General features: G+C 59.0%; 1 protein-coding gene across 3 annotated transcripts; it reads left to right on the forward strand.

Moving 5' to 3' along the window:
* The first annotated feature begins 215 nt into the window (after positions 1-215).
* CDC42EP4 (CDC42 effector protein 4) lies at positions 216-19690 on the forward strand. 3 transcript variants are annotated; one of them, XR_004972735.1, is made up of 3 exons: positions 216-372; positions 16958-18943; positions 19311-19690. XR_004972735.1 is itself a non-coding variant. In XM_036339350.1 (2 exons), exon 2 carries the CDS (start codon positions 17061-17063, stop codon positions 18123-18125), a length of 1065 nt encoding a protein of 354 aa, XP_036195243.1. In that variant the 5' UTR covers positions 216-372; positions 16958-17060; the 3' UTR covers positions 18126-19690. The 3 variants fall into 3 exon arrangements, 1 of the variants encoding a protein (XP_036195243.1); XR_004972736.1 differs by having other exon boundaries at positions 16958-18936; XM_036339350.1 differs by having other exon boundaries at positions 16958-19690.
* The last annotated feature ends 7543 nt before the right edge of the window (positions 19691-27233 follow it).

A 27233-nucleotide genomic window follows, 5' to 3' on the forward strand; every position in this document is an offset into this window, starting at 1 on the left:
AGGTGGTACTGGGTCCGGGAACGCAGCGAGGCGGGGCCCCCGAACCCCTCTCCCCCACGGCCCAGGTCCCCGCCCGGGCCGCCCCACTCGAGCTCGGAAAGTCTCAGGCTCGCGGATTTGAACCGCGGAGGCCGAGCGGCGGCGCTGAGGTTCCCAAAGGCCATTGGCTGCGGCGGCGCCCGCGCGGAGGGTGCGGGGCGGAGGCGGGCGGAGCCTGGAAGGGGCGTTCCCCGCGGCTACGGCCCTGGAAGCGGGGAGGGAGCGAAACCGACGCGGGCGCGGACATGGGCTGGCTGTCCCCGCGCCTCGCGGAGCCCACCCAGCGGACAGCCCGGCGGAGCCCGCCCCGCGCTCGCTTCTCCGGGGACTCAGGTAGGCGACTGTGGCCGACCCTGCGCCCTGCGGGGTCCCGGTGCGCTCGGCGTGGGGGGCGCGCACCTCCTGGGGGACAGAAAGGATCGAGAAAGCCGCGATAGGGGGCGTGGGGCGGGGACCAGGGCGCCGAGACCCCCTCCTCCGCGCCGCTGCTTCTCACCGCGCCCGTCCGTGGGTGGCTGGGCCGGGGCCGAGGCCGGGGCGGGAGTCTGGCTCCCTGTGTCCGAGGAGAGCGGGGTTTGGAGGGGAAGGCGGGGTGGCGGAGAGCCGGGCGATTTCCTCTCCGCAGATTGGGGCTCCCCGGCCCGGCCGGTGCGCTGCTGGGGTGGGGTGGGGCGGGGATGGGGGTGCGGTGGGACGGGGGCCCGCGCGTTAAGGGCACCCCCTGCCCGGGCGCGGGGTGTGTGTTGGCAGCAGCGTCGCCGCGCGCAGCCCGCGGTCTCCCCGAGGGGGGCGTGTGTGTGCGCCGAGTTCTCCATGAATAAAAAGCCGGATCATCCGCCGGCCGTGGCGGAGGCGTGCGCGCGCTCTGACCGTACACACACTGCAGCGCACGCCGGCCTGTGCCGCCGGCCTGGGCAAGGGGGGAAGGAGCTGCCTGGAAGGGAATGGCCGAGACACTCTCCCGCCTCCCCCCGCCCCCGACGAGCCCTTCCTTCCCCGCCCGATGCGCCCCGCCAGCCTCCTCGGAAGGCCGGGAAGGTGGGGCCGGGCCGCGCGGGCGGCCCTCGGGAGCCTGGGAGGGCGCTCCGCGAGCGACCCGCACGCCGGCTGCGCCCGGGGCCCAGCGCTCCTGGCGAGGCCGCGGGCCCGGGGCGGGTGGCTAATGACTTAATCTCCGGCTGGGGGCGCAGGAGCTGCGAGGGGGCGTCTCTGGCTCCGCCCCCTCCCTGGAGCGCCCCCCGCCGGGGGGACAAAAACGGTCCCCTGCCCTGGGGGCGCCCCCCACCGGCTGCCCTGCGTGCTGGGCCGCCGCCCGTGACTACCCCGGGCCCAGAGCGCCGGGTGGGAGCCGGGGGCGGGGGCCGAGGCTGGGCGGGCTTCCTGGGAGAGGACCCAGCCGGAGCCTGGGGTGTGCGTGAGACCCGGCCGGGCCGGGGGGAGGGGTGCCCTCCGCTAACTCAAACCAGATTCCCTGTGTTTCCCGATGAGAGACGGCAGCGCGGGCTCTGGAACTTTTTTCTCTCCCTGGGAGAATGGAGGGGGAACACAATGCTTTTTCTTTTCTGGTTGTCACCGCTTGCAATCTGACCGGCTCCCACGGCCTCCGCTGGCGGCCACGGTGCCCATTCTTCGCCCTTGTGTCTGCGCCTTTGAATGGAGACAGGGTCCCTGAGCTGTGAAGCCCCTCTCCTCTCTAGGGGGTTTGGGGTGCTAGGGGAGACTGCCCCTCATCCTCGCCCCCTGGCAGCCATCTGGACCAGAGGGAGCCCTCCCCATTCAGCCCCGTAAACAATGAGCGACCGTTGCAGGAGGGCCTCCCGCAAAGCAACTTTGCACAGTCTGGGTTTCTAATAACTCCCCGCGCCTCCCTCCGCCCCTTTCTGAGGCTGGGGTGGAGGAGGGGACCACCGCCAGGGTGGACTGGATTTTAAGAGAACAAAGAACAGGGCACAAAGGAAGGGGGAGCTGCGCTGTGGATCCCCCCAAAAGGGGAGTTTGTGGGGCCAGGGCAGGGCCCAGCCAGACCTCTCCCTGGTCTCAGGGTTCCCGAAACAATAAACGAGGCATCTGCAGGCCCCTGGTGAGGCTCTGTCCTCGTGGGGTAGCCAGGACCCCCGCTGTGAGTGTGCCCCGAGTGCGGGGGTGCCCTGGGGTTCCAGCTTTCATCCCCTGCCCTGTGAACAGCATGTGACCAGCAGATTAGAGTGGTTTATCTCCTCCCAACTTGGACTTCACCCCTGCCCTCCTCCTTGAGGGCAGCTGCTCCTTCCCACAACAGGGGTTCAGGGCATCTTGGGAGGTACCCAAGCTCCTTCTCCTGTCTTTCCAGGCTTGGGGGCGGGTGTCAGTATGAAAAAATGAGCCTGCTCCCAGGAAGTGGCGGTTTGGGGGAGTCCCAGCCCCTCTGATACATCTGAATGTACGGGCCCTGGCCACTGACGGCCCTGGCCACTGACCGCCAAGTGCTCCTGTCCTCTTTGCTAGCTGCGGCCTCCCCTTGGAGCGTGCCCTCCGTTTTCTGGGATTTCCGCCCTTTTCTGGGATTTCCGCCCTTTTCCCCTCATTCTCTCCCACACGCATTTACTGGCGCTGATGTCCAGACCCAGCCAGGAGGCCCACGCAGATGAGTCTTATCTACAAAACAGGCAGAGGGAGCACGGGCAGAAGTTGATCTGGGAGGAGAGGATCTGACCCTCTGGACACGTGTCGGGAGCTTTCCCAGAAGGGCCTGGGCTCGGCTCTGGCTCAGGGAGCCCTACCTCCTCCTTCCACTCTAGAGTGGTTGGCTGAGTTCTGTGGCCGGGACAGGCTGTGCCTAGGTGTGGCAGGCAAGTGTTAGCAGCCTCTCTCTCTCTCTCTCTCTCTCTCTCTCTCTCTCTCTCTCTCTCTCTCTCTCTCTCCCTCCCTCCCCCCCCTTGGGTTGGTTGGGAGTGGAGGCTCCCAGGCCAGAGCGCCCAGGACTGCTGCTGGGCAGTGACTCCAGCTCCTTGGCCGGACTTCCCACAGGCTCCGAGGAGCTTGTCCCCGGTGGGGGAGGGAGGAGTCTGTCCCTTGGAAGAACAGGATCTGGGCTGATGCCAGAGATAAGGCTTGGGCGGAGGGAGGGAGGGACGGGGTTGAGCAACTGTGCCCTGGAAGCTGAGAACGCTGACCCCACTCAGGTCTCCTGACCTGTGTACCGGAAGGCTCTTCTCTGACCTTGGGACGAGGAACCAGACCCTGAAGGCCAGCTCCAGCCAGGACTCCCCCCAGGCCCGCTCTGCACAGGGACTTGAGTGTGTGGTTGGACGTGGCCCTTCTCTGCTTGCAGCGCCTTCGGAAGGAAGCTTAGCCATTGGTCTCCCACGTTCCCCGAGCCACAGCTTGAAAAACGCGTCTTGGGGAGCCTTGGGCCTCCTTCCGGTGAGTAGCACCGGAGGCTCCCCCAGGCCCGGCCAGCTTGCACTCGGGGCTCCAGGCCCGGTAGCAGCCCTGGCATCCGGAGCCCTCCTTTGCTGGGAATAGGGCCCTGGTGGTCTCCACCAGCCGTTCCCTAAAATGTTGCTCAGGGCCCTAGCTGGTTTGGCTCAGTGGATAGAGCATCGGCCTGCGGACTGGAAGGTCCTGGGTTCGATTATGGTCAAGGGCACATGCCCAGGTGGCGCGCTCGATCCCCAGTAGGGGGCGTGCAGGAGGCAGCCCTTCAATGATTCTCATCGTTGATGTTTCTATCTCTCCCTCTCCCTTCCTCTCTGAAATCAATAAAAATATATTTTAAAAATAAAAATAAATGCTGCCTAGGTCCTGCAGCATCCAAAGGGGACCGGTGTCCCCTTTCCCCATGGGGTTCATGCTCAAATGACGGGGGTAGAGAGGCTGAGAGCACAGAGAACCCCGAGGGCTGGCAGTACAACTTACGGGCACCTGTAGTGAGAACCTGGTTAGGTCCAGAGGACAAGGCTGTATTTTGGGGGGTTTGAGCGTGCTGAGGTTTTGTGTATTATTTGTTGCTGGTAGTAGCACCCATGGGCCCCCCAAAATCCTGAGCTATGGAGAACTCTTCTTCTCACCTCCACCTCATTTATCCGGGTCAAACTGAAGTCAGAGTTTCAGTCCTGCCTTTGAGAATGGGCCCCTGCATTGCCCTGCGTCCTGGCAGGTGACAGGTGAAGAGAGGGGGAGGGAAGCCAGAGGGGGCTGCAGTCTGCACCTGGGCTCCAGAAGCTTGGAGCACCCCTCTCCCCCACAGTGCATCCTGGGGACCCCCATGGACGTGGAAAGGGTCAGCCCTGGAGACTTTGGCTTAGTGTCCTCAGGCAGCAGTGGAAGTGTGTGACCCAGGTCAATAGCGTGTCCTTAGGGGAGTGACAATGGCCAGAGCGTCCCTGGAGATGCTGGAATTTTTCTCCTACTTTTCAAGGGGTAGACGCAGGGCAGCGGCGGAGAAAGTGCCGTCCAGCATCATAGCCTTAGGCGCCGGGGTGCTGAGGGCTTGGCATACATTAGCTTATTCAATCCTCACGCTAAGGCTCCGGCATCATAATGTCACCAGTCACTTTGAAAGCTGGTGAGGAAACGGAGGCACCTTGCCCAAAGGGGCTGAGCCAGCTCCAGTAACCCGGGGAGTCTGGCTCCGGGGGTCCCTGCTCTTCAACCCCCAACCCCTGCCCCCTTGTATGCTCTGGCTGGACCAAGACCTGCCAGATTTGCTGCCCTCTCTGGAGAGGGTGCAGGTCGCCCAGCCCCCCGCTGGAGTCCCCAGAGTGTCCTTTTAGTCCCAACTCCTCAGCTGAGCCCTGAGAAGCGAAGTGAAACCGACTGGGCCTGGCAGATCCGATTTCAAGCCCAGCCGCTTCCTCCTGAGGCCCCGGGCAGGAGGGGGAGCCCGGCCACGCCCAGAGGAGGGAGCCCCAGCTGCGAGGGGACCTGGAGGCAGTAGGCCTTCCCCTTTCCTGGCTGTCCCTCTGGTGGACTGCGCTGGGGGTGGGAGGGAAGGAAGGCGGGGAGAATGCCTCTCCAGGAAGAGGCTGTAAACAAGCGAAGTTGCAAATGTCCTTGAGTCACTGGCTCTTCATTGGCTTGACTTCTGATTGGTCGCTTCCTGTCACTCCCAGGTCACTGCTCACTCCCTTCCCTTCCCTTCCCTTCCCTTCCGAGCCAGGGCTCTGGGGTGAGGAGGGAGGTGGATGCCAGGACAAGTGAAGGAACAGTGGGGGGAGAGGCCCATTCCCAGCCCTGGAGGGGTTCCCTGAAGGGGGAGGGGCGATCTGTATTCCCCAGGACTTAATCTGTACTTTCCCTGGAATGGTGGGGGATGGGGTGACCAGACCAGAGAGATTTTAACCTGAAATTCTATGCAAAACTATGCGTCCTGTGGGTGTTCATGCATCCGTAACCTCCATCGGACCTCAGAGGCCTGGGCCCAATGCTGTGACCCTCCTGAATCAGGCAACCTGGACTCCTCCTGCTCTGCCCTCAGCAGCCCTGTGACGGGCAGATCACTGAACGCTAAGCCTCAGTTTCCTTGTGTGCAGGATGGGAGTGATGGGAAGAACTCCGGGGGGATTGTTTGGAAGACTATATGAGCTGAAGTCTTTCAAATGCGAAGACAGGGCATCCCTTGTAAACTTTTTAAAGGCAGTCTAATCATCATAAGGCACAGAGTCAAAGCTCAATGACTTCGTTCCCTTTCTCATACTTCCTCCCGGACCCGTGGGGGGCACGGGGAACACGTGTCCGCCTGGGGTCCACGGGAAGGGTCCAGGATGCCATTTCCCAGAGGGGGTTCCTCCGCACCCCGTCTGGGTAGCTATCAGAGCCCCTCCAGGAGGTGTTACTCCACAGCTCTCATTTCTCACGTTAAGAACTACCGGCAGGGGAGATTAACTTGAATGTGGTACTTAGCCGCGTGCATCCAAAGTATTGTCGTTGCACCATGTAATCAGAAAAATATTAATGAGGTAGTTTACATTCTGTCTTCATACAAAGGCTTCCACCTCCAGTGTGTATTGTATACCCATCGCGTGTCTCAATTTGGATGCTCAATTTCATAGGCAGTCAGAACTTGGAGTTCCTAAAATGTACCGTTGAAAAAGTAGATTCACATACTCGAGCTGTTTTAGACATACTTGGGATTTCCATTTACCAAGTCAAGCATCAATTTTTACATTTAAAATAAGTAGAATTAAATAACATAAACTATTGAGTTCCGTAGTCTCACTAGCTACACTTCAGGTACCCAACAGCCCCGTGTGGCTCGTGGCTGCTGTCCTGAAGAATGCGGTTAGATTATCACGGCAAATGCCTGAACCTCTGGAGATGTCCCGAGCCAGTGGTATTATTCAACACTGTATTCGCAATTGTAGCAAATAGAACAATTTAAGGATGAGGAGTGGAGGGGGCAGAGTTCCTATTAGTTGCAGAGGATGCAAAGCCATCTAATCATCAAGTTGATTAGGGCCCTGGCTGGGGTGGCTCGGTTGGAGTGTCGTCCTGTTTGGTACACGGAAAGGTCACGGGTTCGATTCCCGGTCAGGGTGCGTGTGGGAGGCAGCCGATAAATGTTTCCCTTTCTCTCTCCCTCAACCTCCCTCCTCGGGGGAGGATTAAAAAGAAAGGTTGAAAGCTAAGGGGAGGATGCAAAACCCATTCACAACAAGAGACCATAAATGACCCAGAATAAACATGACAAGAAATGTGTAAGACTCGGAGGAGAAAAACCCACAGAGTTTCATGGAGAACGTCTGAATAGATGGATATGAGGACTTGATGTTGTGCTAAGGCCTGTTCTTCCCAAGTTAATTTATTGTTTCCTTTCAATTCCAATGTAATCCCACCAGGATTTCTTTTGGAACTTAACATGTTTCTGAAGTCCATCTGGAATAGCAAAGCCCAGAAAATTTTACCCTACTAGATAAAAGAATTTCACATCCGATACTTAACTCACGTAACAATTCAGTAAAGAATCGGTAACATTACTTTATTGTTACATTTTAATTTTTTTTATTTTAAAACCACCCACAATCTTACAAGCCACAGGCCTCTCTAGTTTGGTGTACTACATTCTAGATTTGTTTTTCTGAGTAGTTTTAAATTGCCTGACAGTTTTCCAAGTGAATATTTTCATAAAGTTGGGAGTGGGCGTGTCTTTGCTTCAAGATATTAAAGCCAGAGACCATAAAACAGACTTGACTATGCAAACATTAATAAGCGCTCTCTGGGAACGAAAACAGCCACATCACCATCTGTGAGTGGGTGGGTGATAAATTTGCAACATCTTTGCAAAATATGACGGTCAAAATGGAAGTAGCTTGCCCTGGCCGGTGTGGCTCAGATGGTTGGAGCATCATCCTGTACACCAAAAGGTTGCAGGTTCGATCCCCGGTCAGGGCACATAGGGAGGCAACGTATCTCTCTCGCGCGCGCATAGATGTTTTTCTCTCTCTAAAATCAATTTTTAAAGTGCTCATTACCCTCATTAGTAAACAAAGACATGCAGATTACAAGTGAGGGTGGTGGTGATTGTGTTCATCCCCTGTTAGTGAGACTGTAGCTTGGTAAAACCTTCTGGAGAACAAGTCAACAAGAAGAAGCCAAAGTAATTCTACTCACTTGGAAGGGTGCACCCTCCGGAAATCGTTAAGGACTTGAGCAGACTTAGCTGGAAGGATTTTTGTTACAGAGTTCAAACAAAAACGAAAGAGCCTGGCATTCACCCAGGGCCCACTGGATGTAAAATTTAGGTTATTAGGATTTAATCTCAAATACTGTAACATGATTTACTAACATGTTCATATTTTCACCCAAATGTAAACAATGGTTGGCTTTATTTATTCACCTACAGGGGGAAGCACTGCTTGTCCCATAAAAGGGGGAAATGTCTAAATCGCCACTCTGCAATAGAAGGATCGTGTAAGCCCCCTGGGGAGCTGACATTCTTAATAGCTACATAAAAAGTAAAACAAATTAGGTGACTAACATTTTATGTAACCCATTATATTCCAAACTAGAGGCGCGATGCAGGAAATTCGTGCAAGGGGGCTTGGCCCTCGCAGCCCCGGCTTCGTCCAGATGGTCGGCCACCTGGTCTAATTAGCATATTATACTTTTATTATTATAGATATTATCATCTTAACGTGTAATCAATATAAAAGTGTGAGTGAGCTGTTTCACATTCTCCTTTTAGTATAAGTCTGTGTGTACCCTTCGGCACGTGTCAATTTGGACTGGCCACCTTTCGGGTGCTCTTTAGCCACGTGAGGCTGGGGCTGCCATATCGGACAGAAGGAATAAATTATTTAATAACCTCTAGAGAGGCAGCAGAGAGTAGAAGTCACTGAGAAGGTCTGGCCTGGACTGTTTCTTTCTTCCCTGTGCAGTGCACCCTCGGAGCCCTGCCGGACAAGAGCCTGGTGCCGTGATTACCTGGGACAGGCCACACCCCTCCCCAGTCACACTCCTGTCTCCTGCCTCCCAGCAGCCCTGCCAGGGAATGAGTGTGAGCTGCAGTGGGAAGCAGGTAGTGAAACCAGGGCCTCGTTCACTTTCCTTTTCTTCCAGGAAGAGGGACGGACGGAGCAGAGAATGTTTATTTATCTCCAGGAAGTGGGATGTGCCGGAGCGTGTGACTCGCCAGTGGCACCCCTGGGCCAATGGGCCAGGTCTGGGTTGGCAGGCAGGCGAGGAGGGTGGAGCACTCATGGGGCCCCGGGGTTGGGAGATTTTCGGGAGAGCGTTTGGGTTAGGGTTTTGGTCTTCTTGGCAGGTGGAAGTACCAAGGCTGGCAGCTGGAGTGGGACAGGCATGGAAACATTGGCAGTGTGGCCTCGGGCCAAGCCCGCTCCTAACCACGTGGGGAAGCCCAGGCTGCTGCCTCAGGCGGAGAGGCTCCTCGGAGCAGGAAGCTGGAATGAGATCCAGGTCAGGAGGGGCCCATCGGAGCCTGGAGCACCCCCTCCCTCTGTGTGCACATTCTCAGCTGTGGCCATTGAATAGGCCGGAGCGGGGTGACCTCCTACAGAAAATGATGTGCTTCAAGGGCCAACAGAAATGGGTCCAATTATTGTTTCGTAGCTGTGGGAACGAGTGAAGGAAATCGCCCTGTCTGAGCCTCAGTTTCCCTTCCTGTAAAATGGGGGCATGCATTTACGATGTCCCAGCACTGCCTGGTGGGCAGCTGCTTCTGCGCTCGGCCAGGTGGTCTGCAGCATGGGGGCGCTGGCTGTCCTGTGTGACCCCCGCCTTTTCTCCTTTCCTCTGCTCCCTGCAGCCGTCAGGATGCCTGAGCTGAGGCTGTAGAAGCCGCAGGAGTAGAGCCTTCACCCACCCACAGTCTCTGGGATAGCATCCCACCTCGGGTTGCCCGTGGGGGAGGCTGGCCTCCAGCTTAGAGCTTCAGTGTCACTGGAAATGGGCCAGTCTCCGGGGTGGATAGTCATCTCATCTCCTGCTCCGTTGAGGCGGCTCAGGCATCAGGAAGCAGTTGTTGGGGAGTGAGTTCTTTCGGGGGTGTCCTCGGCCCCCTGTTTTTCCCTGACACGGTGCATGCTGTAATGAACAGCCTTAGGGGTGTGCACGAAAATCCACTGGGAGGCGGGCAGGAAACCCCAGAACTCAAAAGACGTCGCCTCGCATGGGGTGGTCCTGAAAAGGGGGAGACTAAGCCGTATTCTCCGATGCGTGGCGTGACAATAGACACAAATAACCTGTAAAAACAAACGTATGCATGTGTACTTGTAGACGTATGTTTATACACACGTGAATTACGTGTTCCAGGTTGTTTATGTGCTGTGGCTATTAGCCTGGCTAGCGCCCTGGTGTGGGAACACAGTCCTGGCATCAGTCCATGACCTAGGGCAGTGATGGCGAACCTTTTGAGCTCGGCGTGTCAGCATTTTGAAAAACCCTAACTTAACTCTGGTGTCGTGTCACATATAGAAATTTTTTGATATTTGTAACCATAGTAAAACAAAGACTTATATTTTTGATACTTATTTTATCTATTTAAATGCCATTTAACAAAGAAAAATCAACCCAAAAAATGAGTTCGCGTGTCACCTCTGACACGCGTGTCATAGGTTCGCCATCACTGGCCTAGGGCAAGTCCCTTAGGTTAGTCTCTCCGTCTCTGAGCGTGTGGTCGCTCCGCACCCAGTGTTTTAAGGAGACACTGACACGGGTAGACGCACGGTGGCACAGGCTCGATAATAGTGGTGATCGTTTCCCGTCCTGAGCTTTTTTTTTTTTCAATTGTGGCTGTTTGGGCTCAGATGCAAACAGACACTTTCAAACTCGAGGGTTTTGGGTGGGGCAGGTGGAGGAGCTAAACATTCTGCAGAGCGCTAAAGTCCGCCAGCAGCACAGCACAGCCTCACGGGGTCCCCGCGAGGGCGAGAGGTGGTTCGGTGGGCCAGGGCGTCACACCGCCTGCCGTTCCCGTCGGCCATCGGGCCTGTCGCTGGTGGAATAAAACACTCTTCCGCCTGCCGGGGACTTCTTCTCTTCGCAGGATAAGGCTGCTGAGCTTTCCAGGAAGCACCGGCTCTTCCCCTGGCGACAAGAGCCGTGGCGGGTGTTACCCAGTGCCTTGCACAACCCCCTTTTGTTCCAGCTGACAGACCTGGTAGCAGAATGCCTCCCCATTCTGGCAGAGTTAAGTTCCACCTGGTGGTGGCGTGTTGGTTGTCCCAGAGAGAAAGGCCCATGGCCCACCAAGCGAGACCCACCCCTGGAAAAGGGCGCCGGGGTCCCCTTTGATTCTGTCCTTTCTCTCCTCCTCCATCTGGGCCCTCGCAGCTCCCGGTGTCTCTGCCTTCAAAAAGTGCCCTGGCCCGGCCGCCGTGGCTCAGGGGTTGAGCGTCGACCTCTGAACCAGGAGGTCGCGGTTTGATTCCCGGTCAGGGCACATGCCCAGGTTGCAGGCTTGGTCCCCAGTGTGGGGCGTGCAGGAGGCAGCCAGTCAGCGATTCTCTCTCGTCACTGATGTTTCTGTTTCCCTCTCCCTCTCCCTTGCTCTCCGAAGCCAATAAAATATATATAAAGAAGCAGAAGCAGCCTGGATGACCTGCCCGCTTAGAAACTGCTGCTGGCTGCCGTGTGGCCCCGGCCCTCCATCCAGACGCCTACCTGGCTTACGGAAGGGCAGGCCCTGGGTCCCTGGGCCCTGGGTTTTCACTCTGTTTCTCAAACGTCACCAGCTTGCTCCCACTCCGGAGCCTTTGCCTCTGCTGTTCCTCCCACCGAATGTTCTGGACGAGCCTCCGTTCCTCTCATCCTTCTGTTCTCAGCTCACAGGTGCCCCTTCATCAGAGGGGCCCCCAGCCCCCCGACTCTCACCCATGCTCCATCACCTTGTTTCCGTCTGGACAGTGAGGACTGCGAGGTGCCGTTCTGTTTGCCTGTTTACAGCCTGGCTCTCTACCCCCCACCCTCCACCCCACCCCCATCCCCACACACACACTCTGTTTGGGGAGGGCAGGGGTGTGGCCAACCCTGTTTCACTGCTGTGTCTGCAAGGTCCAGAGGAGTATGGGAAAATTGATGGGTATGCAGTGAATGAGAGAGGGAGTGGGAAAGAGCGAGGCAGAGACAGAGTAATGAATGGCCCAGCCGGTGTGGCTCAACCTATGAACCGGGAGGTCATGGTTCGATTCCCCATCAGGGCACATTCGAGGGTTGTGGGCTCAATACCCAGTAGGGGGCATGCAGGAGGCAGCCGATTGATGTTCCTCTCCCTTCCTCTCTGAAATCAATACAAACATCTTTAAAAAAAAGAGAGAGAGTAATGAATGAAGCCTCTTGTGGTCATTCCGAGCCATAAATGACGCCGTGCCCAAGGCCCCTTCTGTCCAGCCACGCTGCCTGGTGCTGGTATCGGGTGGAGGGTTAGAACAGCCCGGGAACCTGTGGAGGGGGCTGGGCAGGCAGTGGGTGTGCAGCATGTGTCCTGTGTGTTCCGGGGTGAGCTGCGGGTCAGGTGGAGAGTGGGAGGCCTGCTTGGCTGCCCCAGGACTACCTCCTGCGCGGGCCAGGCTGCCAGGGACAGGCCCCTGCCCGGGACTTGGCCTGCTGTGTGCCTAGTGGCTGTAGGACAAGCTGATGGGAAGAGCCGGTGTGTGGCTGTTGGGGTGAGGGGGGGTCTCTGGTCCCAGGATGGGATTGGAGCGGAGCTGAGCCCAGGGTGTGGGCTGAGTGGACCAACCAGGGGGCCTGGCCTTCAGTTGCTCTGCCTTGAAGGAATGTTCTGTGGTCAGTGGGGCCGAGGGTAGAGGAATCTGGTTCCACCAGAGGCCGGGAGAGGCGGAGAGCTGTGGTCACTGCCAGGAGAGTGGGATGTGGCTTCCGGGGTGGGTGGGGGTGTCCTGCCCAGGACCGGCTCTGGGGAGTGGCCACCCTGGCCTCTGAGGCCCATTTCAGCCACTTCCCCAGAGCTGAGTCACGGCACTGAGCCACACCCCCTCCCGGAGCCACGGCTCCCTTGGCAGCTCCCCTTGTGGGGGAGGGAGGGCGCCCGGCCTCCTGAACTTGGCCCCACGCCTGGCCCGGGTCACCTGCTTGTATTTGAACCTGTGTTCATCTCACCCCCACATCCTTCTGTTAGAACAGTGGTTCTCAACCTTCTGGCCCTTTAAATACAGTTCCGCATGGTGTGACCCAACCATAAAATTATTTTCGTTGCTACTTCATAACTGTCATGTCGCTACTGTGATGAATCGTCATGTAAATATCTGATAGGCAGGGTGGTCTTAGGCGGCCCCTGTGAAAGGGTCGCTCGACCGCCAAAGGGGTCGCGACCCACAGGTTGAGAACCGCTGTGTTAGAAGTTTAGGATGACGCCGAAACCGGTTTGGCTCAGTGGATAGAGCGTCGGCCTGCGGACTGGGAGGTCCCGGGTTCGATTCCGGTCAAGGGCATGTACCTGGGTTGCGGGCACATCCCCGGTGGGGGATGTGCAGGAGGCAGCTGATCGATGTTTCTCTCTCATCGATGTTTCTAGCTCTCTCTATCTCTCTCCTTTCCTCTCTGTGAAAAATCAATAAAATATATTTAAAAAAAAAAAAAAAAAAGAAGTTTAGGATGAAGTTGTCACTCAGGGGCCTAAAACAGCCCCATGAGTTCCCACCAGCCCTCCAGCCTGGCCTGTCCAGTCTGCCCTCCAGCTCTAGGGTCACAGAGCCCCAGCCCCTCCCTGGGACTAGTAGGTCCCGCAGCCCCTCCTTACTGGGCTGTGGGACCAGCTGGGCCCCACCTCTCGGGACCTTTTCATGCTGGATATGGAAGATGGTTGGTTTTGCACAAGCCACAGAGAGGCCAGACCTGTCTCTGCCTTCTTGGGGTGTCGGCCCTGCAGGGCCCTGGGTGCCCGCAGCTGGTCTAGGGGTTTCCCTGCGGACCCGTCACTCCGCTACATAGCCCTGCAGGGAGGGTGTGCTCCGAGGAGACCCCCTGTCCTGTGGCCGTGTGGCCGGGGTACCCGATCCCTGTGGGTGGCCACAGGGTCCGAGTCATCCCGCTGAGCCCTGGGCAGCTGGGCCTGCGGTTTCCCTTTTGTTCTCTAACAAGCACTTGAGATCGGAAACCACAGGCTGCAAGTTGCTTTCTGGGCCTGGGGATTCCTGCCCATATGTCGAAACCCTCGAGGGACTCTGGGCGTCATGTCCCTGTTCCCACCAGTCTGACTCTTTATGTCCCCTCCCGCCCCTCCCCCTCTTTTTCTCTTCCTGTTTGTTCACCGGCTCTTTTTTTCACCTGTGCGTCCTCACTTCTGGGCAGCAGTTCTTAGATCAGGGGTGATGCTGTCCCCCAGGGGACACCTGGCATTTCTGGGGATGTTTTGGTTGTCACGGCTGGGGAAGCGATGCAATTGGCATCGGATGGGTCGAGGCCTGGGATGTTGCTTAACATCCTACCGCGTACAGGACAGCCCCACCGCAAGGAATGAATGATGGGGCTCCAAGGGCCAGATCTGCTCCAGGGTTAGACTAGAACTTTCTCCAGGGAGCAGCCGGGCCCCTCCCTTCTCCGGACTCCGCCCGCCCCAGCCGGAAGTGGGGAGGGCTGCTCCTTGGGTATTGGCAGCCGACCAGGCACGCTACCTCCCGGAGGCCTGGAGCACCTGGGAAGAGCTCTGGGCCCGGAGCAGTGGTGAGGGGAGGACCCCACGGCCAGTGCCCTTCATGTGTCTGATTTAGGGGGTCAGCCAACTATGGCCCACAGGCCAAATCCGGCCCGCCGCTTGTCTTGGGAAATGAAGTTTTATTGGGACGCAGCCACACCCGTTCGTTCACATGGAGTCCGATGCTGCTTTCCTACTGCAAAGACAGTGCATAGCTACGGCGAAGACGCTTTCAGGCGCAGAGCGGAAATCTCGACTGTCTGGCCCTCCGTAGAAAATGTCTGCCAGCCCCGCCGGTTTGGCTCAGTGGATAGAGCGTTGACCTGGGACCTGAAAGGTCCCAGGTCCGATTCTGGTCAAGGGTTATGGGCTCAATCCCCAGTGGGGGGCTTGCAGGAGGCAGCCCATCAATCACTCTCTCTCATCATTGATGTGTCTATCTCTCTCTCCCTCACCCTTCCTCTCTGGAATCAATAAAAATACATTAAAGGAAAAAAAAAGAGAATCGTTTTGGGGTGGTTTTTAAAAAAAAGAAAGAGTCTGCCAGTCCCTGGTCTGGCTGCTCCCGGCTCATTGTTGAGAGGCCAGGTCCCAGGGCGGGGGCAGCAGGAGGGTGCAGGGTAGGGTAGGAGAAGCTGCTTTTCCTGGGGTTGGGTGGGAGGAAGAAGAGAGCGAGGAGGGAGAGCTGCCCGGCATGGTGGGTCATGGCAAGGCCTTCCTGCACGGTCCTCACCTGGCTCCGAGCCGGCCAGGTCCCCTGTGCTGGCGGCAGGGCTGCCCTGGGGCCTGGAGAACTTTGCTGGAGTGAGGAGCAGTGTGACCGCCCGCGGGGAGGAGGGACACTTGCTGGAGGGGGGAGCCATGAGACTGGCCTCAGCAGCTGGGCCCGGAGGAGAGCGTGGGATGGGGTTAGAGGACACAGAGAGGTCAGGCCGGGAGCCTGGAGCCGGGCTGTCGGCGGAAGCGAAGCCAACACTGTCCTTGGCCTCGAGAAGGCGAAAGGGAGACACTCGGGCTGGGGAGGGGAGGTGTTTGAGGCCAGCTGTGTCATGCACTGGAACAGCGGGCACCAGCCTTTCGGACCTCAAGGACCACCAGTGGCCCGTGGACCACCGGTTGGCGACCGCTGCACTGGAAGGTGGGATCCGGCGGTGAGCAGGCCTGTCGGAACCCTCTGGAAGCTCCCATCCCAGGGGGGTTTGCAGTCTGGCCGGTAGGGGTGGGACAGTGTAATGTGCCTGCTGCGGGGGAAGGGGGGATGGAAGGAGAGGAGGCGGGCAGGACTCTCTCTAACTGGCTAAGGACAATCTCCCAGAAGAAGGGGCGTCTCGGCGGAGCCCTAAGGGATGCTGGGTGAGCCCGGTGATGGTATCCCAGCGGGGACTGCGTGTGTCCAGTCCTGGAGCCCAGGAGAGGGAGGCTCGGGAGCTGGGGCAGAGCTCAGGCATAGGGGAGCAGCGAGCGGTGGCATCGAGTAGGGATGCAGCGACCGATGCTGGACCAGGGCATCTGACCTGGGGAGTCCGATAGGGTTTTGTTTTAGCTAATGGACTAGAAAGGGACATGAGCAGCAGGGAGGCCTGCTGGGCTGATGTCGGGGCAGGTGGGATGCGGTGGCCTAGCTTGGGGGAAGTAGCGGGGGCTGGGAGGGAGGGAGAATTTCGGGTGGGACACCAACGGGTTGAACTTGGCACGGGGGAAGGATGGGCCTGCAATGAGGGTGCTGTTGAGAACGGTGCTCTTAGCAGGACTGGTGACCCAGAACCCCCCTCACCCACATATTTTGCTAAGTCCCTGCGCCCATCTCTCCCCACCCTGCTCAGTCCTATGCTGTTGGGTTTAGCATTTGGGGCAGGTCCCTCCTGAGGGAAAGGGGCCCCTTTGGCTCCAACAGTGAACTTGAACTTGACCCTTGCCAGGAGCTGCCTGGGTGGTGCCTCATGCTTTCAGGCGGCCCTTTGCCATTCCACAAATCCCAGGGAGCTGGGTCATCTGAGGTCCCCACCTCCTTGCACCCCTAGTGATTAAAGAAATTGGGAGAGAGTCTCCCAGTCTTGATCTCCCCCAGGGGCAGAGGGTGGATCCTGGACAAAGAGCTTGGGCCCCATGATGGAGACATCGCAGGCGGGATCCTCCTCTGAGGGACACCCAGCAAGGACTGCAAGGCTGGGGAGCTGGTTCTGTGAATCCTGCAGCCAACCCCACCCCAATTCTGATTCAGAAAGTGAGCCGGCCGCCCACGTGGGTTGAGGTGCCAGGCAGCAGCGCCCTGGGGCATGTCCTGTCCTCTCCCTCCTCTGAGGACGGTGACTCAGGTTGAGGTGTCCACTGACTTCACAGGGATCGAGGTCAGACAGCAGGAAGAACTTCCCGCGTGTCTCCAGACGCGCAGCTCAGAGGAGCCGAGTCCTAGGCTCCAGTCTGACTCTTTCCTTCACTGCTTTGTGGCCTCGGGACTGCACCTCCACCTCCTTAAATGCGGTCCTGTTGGCTCTGGCAGCATCCTGGCTGGGCCTGGGCGGAGGTGTGGAAGGCGGGGCCGGTATAGTCCTTTGGAAGAAAGCTCTCTCTCTCTCTCTCAGGTTTCAGGGAATGTGTGTCTGTGGCTCCTTGAACTCCAAACAGCTTTGCAAACAGCAGTCCCCGCCCCTGAGAACCTGTGGGTGAAGAAAGAGGGTGGGGTTATAGCTTTGATTGCTGGCTCCTGTCCTATTGTTTCTTTTGGGTGGGAGCAGGGGTTTGAATAACAGCCCCGGGGCTGGCAGATGGGCTTTTGTGCAGGAGGCCAGCCCAGGTTAACCCTCTCCTGCTGTTCTCTTCTTGCAGCTCTATGAGCCCTTCCTCATCGCCCCCTCCACCCACCGGACCTCACATCTGACGCCAGCCTCACCTGCAGCCTCGGAGGCCCTGCCTCCCCCCCTCGGGCACGATGCCCATCCTCAAGCAGCTGGTGTCCAGCTCCGTGCACTCCAAGCGCCGTTCCCGCGCGGACCTCACGGCCGAGATGATCAGCGCGCCGCTGGGCGACTTCCGCCACACCATGCACGTGGGCCGGGCGGGGGACGCCTTCGGGGACACCTCCTTCCTGAACAGCAAGGCTGGGGAGCTGGAGGGCGAGTCCCTGGACGAGCAGGCGTCTACCTCGTCCTCCAAACGCGGCCTCCTGTCCCGGAAGTTCCGGGGCAGCAAGCGGTCGCAGTCGGTGACCCGGGGGGACCGGGAGCAGAGGGACATGCTGGGCTCGCTGCGGGACTCGGCCCTGTTTGTCAAGAACGCCATGTCCCTGCCCCAGCTGAACGAGAAGGAGGCCGCGGAGAGGGGCGCCGGCAAGCTGCCCAAGAGCCTGTCGTCCAGCCCCGTGAAGCAGGCCAACGGCGGGGAGGGTGACCCGGAGGCGGCCTGTGTGGAGGAGGTGCCCCGGCGGCGGAACGGGGCCACCTCCCCCCACTCCCTCGACCCCCTCCTGGACGAGCGGGCCTTCGGGGACCTGACGGATCTGCCCGTCATGCCCAAGGCCGGCTTCGGGCTGAAGCACGCGGAGTCCATCATGTCCTTCCACATCGACCTGGGGCCCTCCATGCTGGGCGACGTCCTGAGCATCATGAACAAGGAGGAGTGGGATCCAGAGGAAGAGGATGGCGGTTACCACGGCGACGAGGAGCCGGGCAGTCTCCCCAAGGTTCCCCTTTCTGGGTCGGGGGCCCCTCTCCCGGCCAGGCAGGAAGGCAAGGCCAGCCAGGACTCGCCCCCGCAGCCCCAGGCTCTGCAGGACGAGGGGTGGGCGGCGGCCGCCCCCAGTCCCGGCTCCGCCCGCAGCATGGGCAGCCACACCACGCGGGACAGCAGCTCCCTGTCCAGCTGCACCTCGAGCGTCCTGGAGGAGCGCAGCCCCGCCTTCCAGGGGCCGGAGGGGGCCCGGGCCGCCCTCCCCAGGCAGCCCGACAAGGAGTTCTCCTTCATGGATGAGGAGGAGGAGGATGAGATCCGAGTGTGAGGCCGGCCGAGGTGGCTCCCCGCTCTTGGCCCCGTCTCCCTGCCTCCAGCCCACCCCCTTCCCGTTCAGGGGCAGCCAAGAGCCTGGCTTCTGCCACGGACCCTGGGCCTCACGGATGAGGGGCGCTGGCCGAGCCTGGGGCCCGTGGAGGACTTGGGGAGCTGGCCCTGGTGCCTCACGTTGCCCCACAGCCCGGCCTCCCTGAGCTCTGTAGGATGGGACGGGGCTGTGTTCTTACAGCAGGAATCCGTTTCCTTTCCTCCACGTTGGCCTCAGATGGCTGCCAGATGTCCACCTGAGTTCCCGCCTGCCGCCTGCAGCGGGGCAGGTCGGCTCAGCTGCGACCTTTGGCCAGGGCTAAGGACACGGCTCTCCTACCACCCCCCCCACCCCCCACCCCCAGCTCTGCTGTGGCCTGACAGTGACTTCCCCCGGTAAATGTGTGTCACGGGAGGCATGGGGTGGGCACGCGTCCCGGCCCCTCCCTCCCCCGCCTGCCCCAGCACAGGAAGCCTGGAGCCCTTGGAGTAAAGCCGGACTGACAGCCCTGAACACTAACCTCGGCCCCTTCCCGGGGAGGAGGACAGGGCGGGGAGCCGAAGCCCTGGGCTTCTTGAATTTGGGGGACGGGGCCTTGCCCGAGGACACTAGCAGACTGTCGCGGCCACGCAGCTCCCTGGGTTTCTTGTTTGCTCTTCCTTGGTGGGTTGCCGTCTCCCCGGAGCAGCATCAGGAGCAGCGACAGATCTGCCATCAGAGGGAACATCCTTTCAGACACTTTACTCGGTGCTTCCGAACTTTACCTAGAATGGTATGGGGTGCGTGTCTGCGTGCAAGTCCCCCTCCACCCATAGCTGTTAACAGCGGAAGGCGTCCAGTGTATTAGAATATTTCTGAAAAATGCCTTTTTTTAAAGTAATATATCATTCCTGGGGGGGGGGGGGGAGATAAATGCTTCTTTTTTTTGGACTGAGTTATTCCCTCTTCTCCCCCCTCCCCCCTGACGACTTCTTCGTTTCCCAGGCCTCTTGCCAGCTGCTGGGGCAAGGGCCCTGCGGGTAGAGGTAGCAGGGTGGCCAGATTTAGCAACAAAACAAAAGGATAGTTTTTCGGTATAAGCATGCCCCCTTGCCATACGGAACATGCTTATATTAAAAAGCTATTTGTTGTTCCTTTGAATTGCAGATGTCAGCCGATGTCCTCTAACCCTGCTCAAGGGGATTGCGTAGGAACCGAGTGTGAGTCCCAGGGTTAACTGATGATGGCTTTTCTGTCCTGGGAACAGGCTGACCCACCGCCTCTGTCCCCTGGCAGCCAGTGGGGGCGGGGCTGGCTGCCACAGGATCCAGCCTCCCATTTTCTGCCAGATCCTGGCTCAGACACTAACTTGTTCCTGATCCCACTGCCCTGTGGGTGCTTGGTTTCCAGTAGTGCAGCCCCCCTCCACTCCCCTGGCTGCCCCTGAGCCCCATCCAGATGGTGGTCCGTCCCAGATTCTGAACTGTATATTTTTTTCATGAAATTGTTAAAACAGCGAGGCAACAATAAAAAAGCCCTATAGCATGTCTGGTGCTCATCTCTGTTTCTGGGAGGGCTTATTTCAAGTTGTGGGTGGGTAGGGGTGAGGGAGGGGTCCTCAGGGGCCTGAGGTGGCTTCTCGCAGTGCCTTTGGGGCCTGGGCAGGCCTCAGGGGCTCTGGGCCTTTGGGGGCCCCGGGGGCCCTTGGGCACTTTGCTGCTTTGTGCCCCAGTGTCCTCGCCTGTTACGGGGGGATCCTGCTGCTCCCACAGGGCGAGGCTGCAGACATGGTCCCTGGCCTGGTGTAGGCAAAGTTGTTCCTAACCCGAGGGAGGCTGTGTTCTCCCAAGCCCCAGGTGCCCACACACATGGGATGTGTCGCCACCAGGACACAGTGGGTGCCCTTTACCCTTTGACCTGGAGAATCAACCTAGAGGCGGCGTGTTCTCCTTCAGCCTCTGGGCCCAGGAGGTAGACGCTGGTGCCCCCATTCTATGTGCTGAGAGCCCGGGCGGCCACGTTCTCCGATCACCAAGTCATGGAGTCAGGACGTGGCTGGTTCAAAACGCGCGTGTGCGCCCGGCAGGTGTGGCTCAGTGGTTGAGCGCTGACCTATGAACCAGGAGGTCACGGTTCGATTCCCGGTCAGGCCCATGCCCAGGTTGCAGGCTCTCTATCCCCAGTCGGGGGCGTGCAGGAGGCAGCCATCAATGCTTCTCTCTCATCATTGATGTTTCTATCTCTCTGCCCTCTCCCTTCTTCCCTGAAATCAATAAAAATATATTCAGTAAACACATTGGCCTCATCACTCAGGCGCCTGGAACCTCCATCACTCGGGCAAGTGAGGTCAGGGGTGTGTCTGCCCTGGGTGGGGACCCAGCGACTCCCTCACCCACCTGCCTCACCACCTTCCCTTCCTGGCACTGGCACCCACCTTCCCCTCCGCCATGGCACCTCTGAGAGGAGGAGTCAGCCTGGGCAGGGCTGGCTCTGCCAGCTGATGCCCCTCGCACGCCCCTCCATGTGGGGGCCCGTGTGGCTGAGTCCCTGGAAAACCTGTCCCTCTCGCTGGCGTCCACAGAGAAACAGGCAGCACTCATCCTCGTCCTGGGAAGCAGTGAGAAGCACAATTAAAATGTTCCTGTGTCCCTAGTCTGGCTCATTAGAGCTAATGAGGGACGCGGCTGAGACGGAGTCAGGAGTCAGGAGCAGATGGTGTGGTGGCCCTGGAGGCGGGGGTACTGGGCACATCCCCAGCCCAGCACATCCCCTGGGCGCTGCAGCCTAGCTCTAGGCCCTTGCAGAGGTGAATGCAGGGCTGAGGGGGCCCAGGCAGGTGAGGGGAGGACACCTGAGCGGGGGCTGTGCTCCCAGACAGTGTAAACCCCCGTTCCACCGGCAGCCACTGGCGCAGGGCTCCTGAGGGTCTGGGAGAAGCAAGCCAGTCGCCCCGAGCCCCAGGCCTGCTTACTGACTTGATGGAGAAATGCCAGCCGCTCAGGATGCCCCAGGGGCCTGGGGAGAGACCTCACTAGACCCACACCTTCAGCAGCACACACCCAGCCACCCCCTCCTCTTCACCAGGGTGGCCATGTCCCCAGGAGAACGTGGACAAAAACGAATGGAGGCGTCAGCACACGAAGGTTGGGGGTTCTCAGCATCTTCAAACCTCAGGGTCAGGTTAAAAACCTCCGTTTTTTTGAAAATATTTTTTTATTGATCTCAGAGAGGAAAGAAGAAGGCGAGAGAGAGAGAGAGAGAGAGAGAGAGAGAGAGAGAGAGAGAGAGAGAGAAACATCAATGATGAGAGAGAATCTTTGATCAGCTGCCTCCAGCACGCTTCACACTAGGATCAAGCCTGCAACCCAGGCACATGCCCCGACCGGGAATCGAACGGGGAATCGAACCATGACCTCCTGGTTCATAGGTCGATGCTCAGCTCAGCCACTGAATCTCGCTCGCCAGGCCGGCCCCGTCTCCGTTTTAGGGAGACCGGGAGAAGAAGGCGCCGGCCAGAGTCCCATGAGAGAGCTGAGCGGAGATTGCGAAAGGGACCGGGCTGGCTTCGAGCCGGCGGATAGTATGGGGCGCAGCTGCTCACAGGGCCGGGCGTGTGGGAGTCGTGGGGGTGGCCAGGGGGGCGGGGTGGGTGGGCTGACCTTTTCAGGTGTTTGCTGCTCTCCCCACCCCTCCCTGGCTCACTCAGCCTTCACACACAGCTTCCCAAAGGGCCCGGCTCCCACAGAAGGTGCAGGAGCGGACAGTGAGGAATGAAAACAGGGCCTTGTCTGTCTGCTTCCCCTTTGCAGTCTCCTCTGGGCCCCGGGGCCGCCTGCCAGCAGCCAGATGGGAGGCTGGAAGGAACATTTTGGGGAGAGGGAAGGTATTTGCAGGCAGATGGGTGTTGGTGGCGCTGCCTCTGAAACCTGTTGCTCTAACTCACTGAGCTGTTGTTGTTCGAGATGAGACTCCCGGGAGGGGCCAGGAGGGGCCAGGAGGGGCCCTGAGAGCGGCCTTCCCTTCCGGCAGGGCTCCAACCCTGAAATGACTTTGGCAGCTTCAGATGTACCCTCAAGGCCACAGGGCCCCGCTGAAGCTTGTTTTGATTTGATGCCCCGCTTTGTTCCAGAAAGGATTAGAGGCGCTTACAAAACGGGGTAAGTCACAATAGGATAAAAATAGATCAGAGGGAGAATGAGGCTGCAGCCAACAAACAGAGGACGAAGAGAACTGGTGCGGTGTGGGCCTCGACGATTCTCCGAGGCGGGCTGGAACTTGGGCTCGGAGCTTCCTGTCAGTCAAAGTGAAAAGGGAAACCCGCCTCTTGTGAGACTGGCGATGGCCCCAGAGGCAGCTCAGCGTTTTCTGACCCTGGGTCTGCGAGAGCCAGGCTCCTGGGAGACCCTTGGAGGGGGCAGGGCTGGGGCTCCAGGCGACGTCCTGGACACCAGTGACGTCGAAGAGACAGTCACCCGAACCCCAGAGGCTGCCTTTCCGCTCGGCGTGACGCGAAGGCTTGAGGCCAAGACACAGATCAATAAAACCGACTCTCCGGAGGGCCAGACCCCAGCCCTCCCCCCCAGTCACTCGCCCGAGACACACAGTGTGGACGCTCCCGGAGCAGGGTTCCCCAGCCTCCGCGCTGCCGGCCCTGGGAGCCCCGTCTCTCCGTTGTCGGGAACTGGCCTGTGCCCTGTGGGATGGTGAGCAGCATCCCGGGACGCTTCCCACTCGACGCCAGCTGCTTCCTAGCAACCCGTCATGTCAATGCAACATGTCCCGGGACATTCCCAAGTGTCCCGTCGGCTGCTGAAAACCGCTGCTCTTACAGGAATGAGGAGCTGCCTATTTTTATTTTTATTTTTTAACATAAGGGCCAATTTAAGACAAAAATGTTTCCAGGTCACGGGTTTTGGGTTCAAAGCCCAAAAAAAGGGGGGGGGGGCTTATGAAACATATATACTTGGGGAAGATGTGTATTGGTGCATCGTGGGGAAGATGTGTACTCGCCCATCTCAAATAACCTGCTTCATCGAGAAAACTGGCACTTCTCTTTAGGCAATGACATTTTTACCTGAGGGTGCTCTTCGGAAATAGCCACACGGAGGCGCCTTCTATGTCTCGTGCTGAGTCAGAGCGAGGGAAGTGCGGACGGGGCGGTGGCCGGGGCCTGGTCTGCTCTCTGTGGATGGAGGGCGGCGAGTGGCCGTGTCATCCCCTGGCTGTCTTGGAAGATGCCGTAGCCTCTATGTCACTTCCTACAACCAAGGTTCCTCGCCCCCCTCCCGCCCCCCCACCTCCCCCAGCCAAACCAGGGCTGAGGACAGAGAGCTTGAGGCTGTATTCTCTGAAAACAGAAATTTCCGGCATAGATTCATCAGATAGTCACTGCGCACCTACTCTGCGCCAAGCACCCTGAGAGGCTGGGGGTGGGGGCGCGGTTTGGGGGGGGCGTGGGGCGGGGGAGTACACAGGCGGCAGATGAGACAGACAGGGCCCCGGGGGGCACTGTGCCTTCGTGGGCCCCCTCCCCCATGAAAGTTATTAAAATGACATTTTACAACCACGTTAGTAAGAAAGGTGAGTGCAATCATGTCACATTTTAAAACTTTTCCTTTGACCTAAAGTTCATGTGTTTTCTTCAGATATTTGTGTTGTTAACCCTCACCCGGGCATATTTTTTCCATTGGTTTTTAGAAAGAGTGGAAGGGAGGGGGAGAGACAGAGAGAGAGAAGCCTCGCTCGATGTGAGAGAGACACATCGATTGGGTGCCTCCCCCACACCCCCTCCCAAGGAACGGAATCTGCCAGTGACTCAGGGCCCCGGAGCTGTGAGACATGAACGTCCGTGGTTGAAACCCCTGGACTGTGCTGTTTGCTACTGTCCACCACCACCGCCCCCGCCCCCTGTTGACTGAGACAGCGGGCACCTCCCCCTGTGTCTGCAGCCGCACAACTAGGTCGGAATCTGGCCGAGACTGAGTGCAAAGACAAGCCGGGAAGCGAGGCCCAGGGCAGCTCTATGGTTTTGACGAACACAGGAGAGAAAGTCAGGACTGGGAGCTTCCCCCTGCACCCCCCTGACTCTCCCCCCCCACCCCCGCCCTCGGCCCCAAGCTGGGGGTGGCTCATCCAGGCTGGGGCCCGGGAGGGGCTGCCCTCTGCTTGCCCGCCACAGCCCCTGGGCTTGGAACACAAAATGGGCCCCATCGACTGACTCCCTGTGATCAACTGACTCCCTGCGATTGACTGACTCCCTGCGGACCGCCAAGGCCCGGAGGGTTTTTCCGTCTGCACTCCCTCCGCCCGGTGACCCAGCATCATTTAGCGATAACAGGCTGGAGGGCAGTCTGCGGTGACAGAATGAACTTTTCCTGCAGACTCCATTGACCTAAAGGCAGATCAAATGTGTGACCTCGGCCCTCGATCCATCAAAGTGAGCACCCAGGCTGAGGCTGGAAGAATTCATCTGTGACTGTCCCCTGGCCAGGGGGCGGGTCCCGGTTCCATAGCAACCCTCCTCCCTCTCCTCCAGGGTCCACCGCTCCAGGAGGGACACAGCCCGTCCCTCCGGACCTAGGGATGGACATGAGAGCTTAGCTAATGATTGTGGCTTATCTGGACCTTCCACATTTTTCTATTTGACCGGCACAGACTCCTTCAAGGCCTTGGGGAATGGAGTGGGATCCTCTTTCCTGCGGCTGTTTTTCAGCCACTTGTGGATTCCGCACTTTTGTTTGCTGCTGGAGCCCCTTCTCTGGCCCTTCCGTGGAGAGTGGCCCCCGGTTTGCAGGCTGTTTTTTGTTTTGTTTTCTACTGATTTCAGAGAGGAAGGGAGAGGGAGAGAGAGATAGAAACATCAATGATGAGAGAGAATCATTCATCGGCTGCCTCCTGCACACCCCCTACGGGGGATCAAGCTGCCACCCAGGCATGTGCCCTGACCTAGAATCGACCTGTGACCTCCTAGTTCATAGGTCAATGCTCAACCACTGAGCCACACCAGCCGGACTAGACGGCTCTTTCTAAAATGCAAATCAGACCCAAAGCTGAAAGGCTGCTTCTTCAGTGACTCCCAAGGCCTCGGGTTCAAGGCCCTTCCCTAGCCAGCTCCCAGTCCCATGTGCCTCTCTCAGCAGCGGACTTGCCGGAGAACCAGGAGTGGCCTCCCCCAGGGACCGGGCTGCTTCTGCTGGGAACAGGGTCCCCTACCGCCGTGGCAACGCTCTGCCTGTCCGCCGCTCTGTCTCACTCCGCCCTCCCAGGGACCTTTCCTTGGCACCCAGGCCGGCGGGAGGGAGCGGAGTGGTCTGGCGGCAGCTCTGCACACACCTCCATCTCCCACACTGTGTGGTGAAACTGCCCATCGGACGGTTGCTTTCTGCTCTTTGTTTCCTATTGTTGCTACAAAGCTACTAGCTTCGAGCAGCAGGCATTTCTTATCTCCCGGTTCTGGGGGTCAGAAGGCCGGAATGGCTCTCACGGAGCCAGATCGGGGTGTCAGCGGGTCTGCCCTCCCGGTTCTAGGGCAGAGCTCGTGCCCTTGCCCCTCCAGCTTTTAGAGGCCACTCGCTTTCCTTGGCTCATGGCCCCACCTTCCATCTTCAAAGCCAGGAGGGTAGCATATTGGAATCTTCAGATTTTTTTCCCCTCTCTCTCTCTCCCTCTGGGGCACCAAGAGCAATGGAGAGGGCAGGACACACTGGCTCATTGCTCCTGGGCTGAGCGGCAGCAGCTGTGGGCCACTGGGGCTCCTCCTGCCCCCCACCCCCTCCCAACACCATGGCACCCAGCTGCCAGGCCCATCCCTAGTGGACATAGGGCAGCCCCCTCAATAGCATCCCAACAGCCTGGAACCCCTGCCCACAGCTCCTTAGAAACAACCAACTTGAAGGAGGGGAGGCGTCAGGGACCTGGGGCAGGACACCTGGGGCCTTGAGCACAGGCCTCACCCGGTCTGGGTGCCTCACAGCACGGTCCTCCTGAGAGGAAGGACTGCTCCCTGGTGTCCTACCGCCACTTAGCAACAGGATTTGAACCAGGCCTGACCGATGCCACCCTTTCAGGGTGCCCGAGTGGGGAGTGAGGCGGATGCACAGAGACCGGAAAGGAGGGTGGGGCCCCATTCTGCCCAACAAAGCACTGGCCGGGGTTGATGAAGGCCAGGAGGCTGGGCACAGTGGCCTCTGCCAGTTCCTGGTGGCCGGAGGATTCTAGGGCTCCCGCACCCCTGCTTTCCAGAGCAGCTCGTGTATGAAGGGAAGGGGGCCGGTGATGACTCAGGAAACCTGCAGCTGGAGGTGGATGCCAGGCTCATGATGATGGTGATTAAAACTGACACCACCGTGTGCATAGCGATCCACACCTGCACTCAGCAGCCACCAGGTCATTAATCAGCGCAGACATCGGGCTGGGATGAGCTCAGGGCTGGGATGAGCTCGGCACAGAAGAGCAGATTGTGAGGGTCCAGAGGGGACGCCCTGGAGCCCTCCTCCAGGGTATTGCCAGACAGTGGGCGCCGGCTCACCTGGGAGCCTGAGGTGGTCATATACTACTAGTAAACGGGGGAAGGCGGTACAGCCCCCCAGGTCTGCGGGGTGGGAGACCAGGGCACCTCCCAGTGGACACCAATCAGCTGAGGGACCTTGGCAGGCACCCAGCTTCTCTGTGTCTCTATTTGCTGGTCTGTAAAAGGGGCCAGGTCCTCTGGAACTGAGTCGTTTCCCGGGGCTGCCCACAACGGTGGTGGCTCAAAACCACAGACATTGATTGTCTCACAGTTCTGCAGGCCCGAGGTCCGGGATCAGGGTGTGGGCAGGGTTCGTTCCTTCTGGAACCTCTGAGAGAGAAGCCGGCCCAGGCCGCCCTCCTGGCTTCCGCGCTGGCCGGCCTTCCTTGGCCTCCCGCGGTCAGCGGCCGACCCGCCTCCTCCTGGAACCGTGGGCTTCTTCTCTCGGCCTCACCTGGGTGTCTCACCTCTCCCTCTTGTCCTCTGTCTAGGACTCGCCCTAATTCCAGGGTGATCTCACCTGGAGATCCTTAACTACATCTGCAAAGACCCAACTGCCAAATAAGGTCACGTTCAGACCG

The sequence above is a fragment of the Myotis myotis genome, unplaced genomic scaffold (genome assembly GCF_014108235.1).
Source record: "Myotis myotis isolate mMyoMyo1 unplaced genomic scaffold, mMyoMyo1.p scaffold_m19_p_17, whole genome shotgun sequence".
Taxonomy (NCBI): domain Eukaryota; kingdom Metazoa; phylum Chordata; class Mammalia; order Chiroptera; family Vespertilionidae; genus Myotis; species Myotis myotis.

Bases quoted from the DNA above. Each gene is read 5' to 3' on its own strand.
- CDC42EP4 (XM_036339350.1), top strand. From the start codon at position 17,061: ATGCCCATCCTCAAGCAGCTGGTGTCCAGCTCCGTGCACTCCAAGCGC.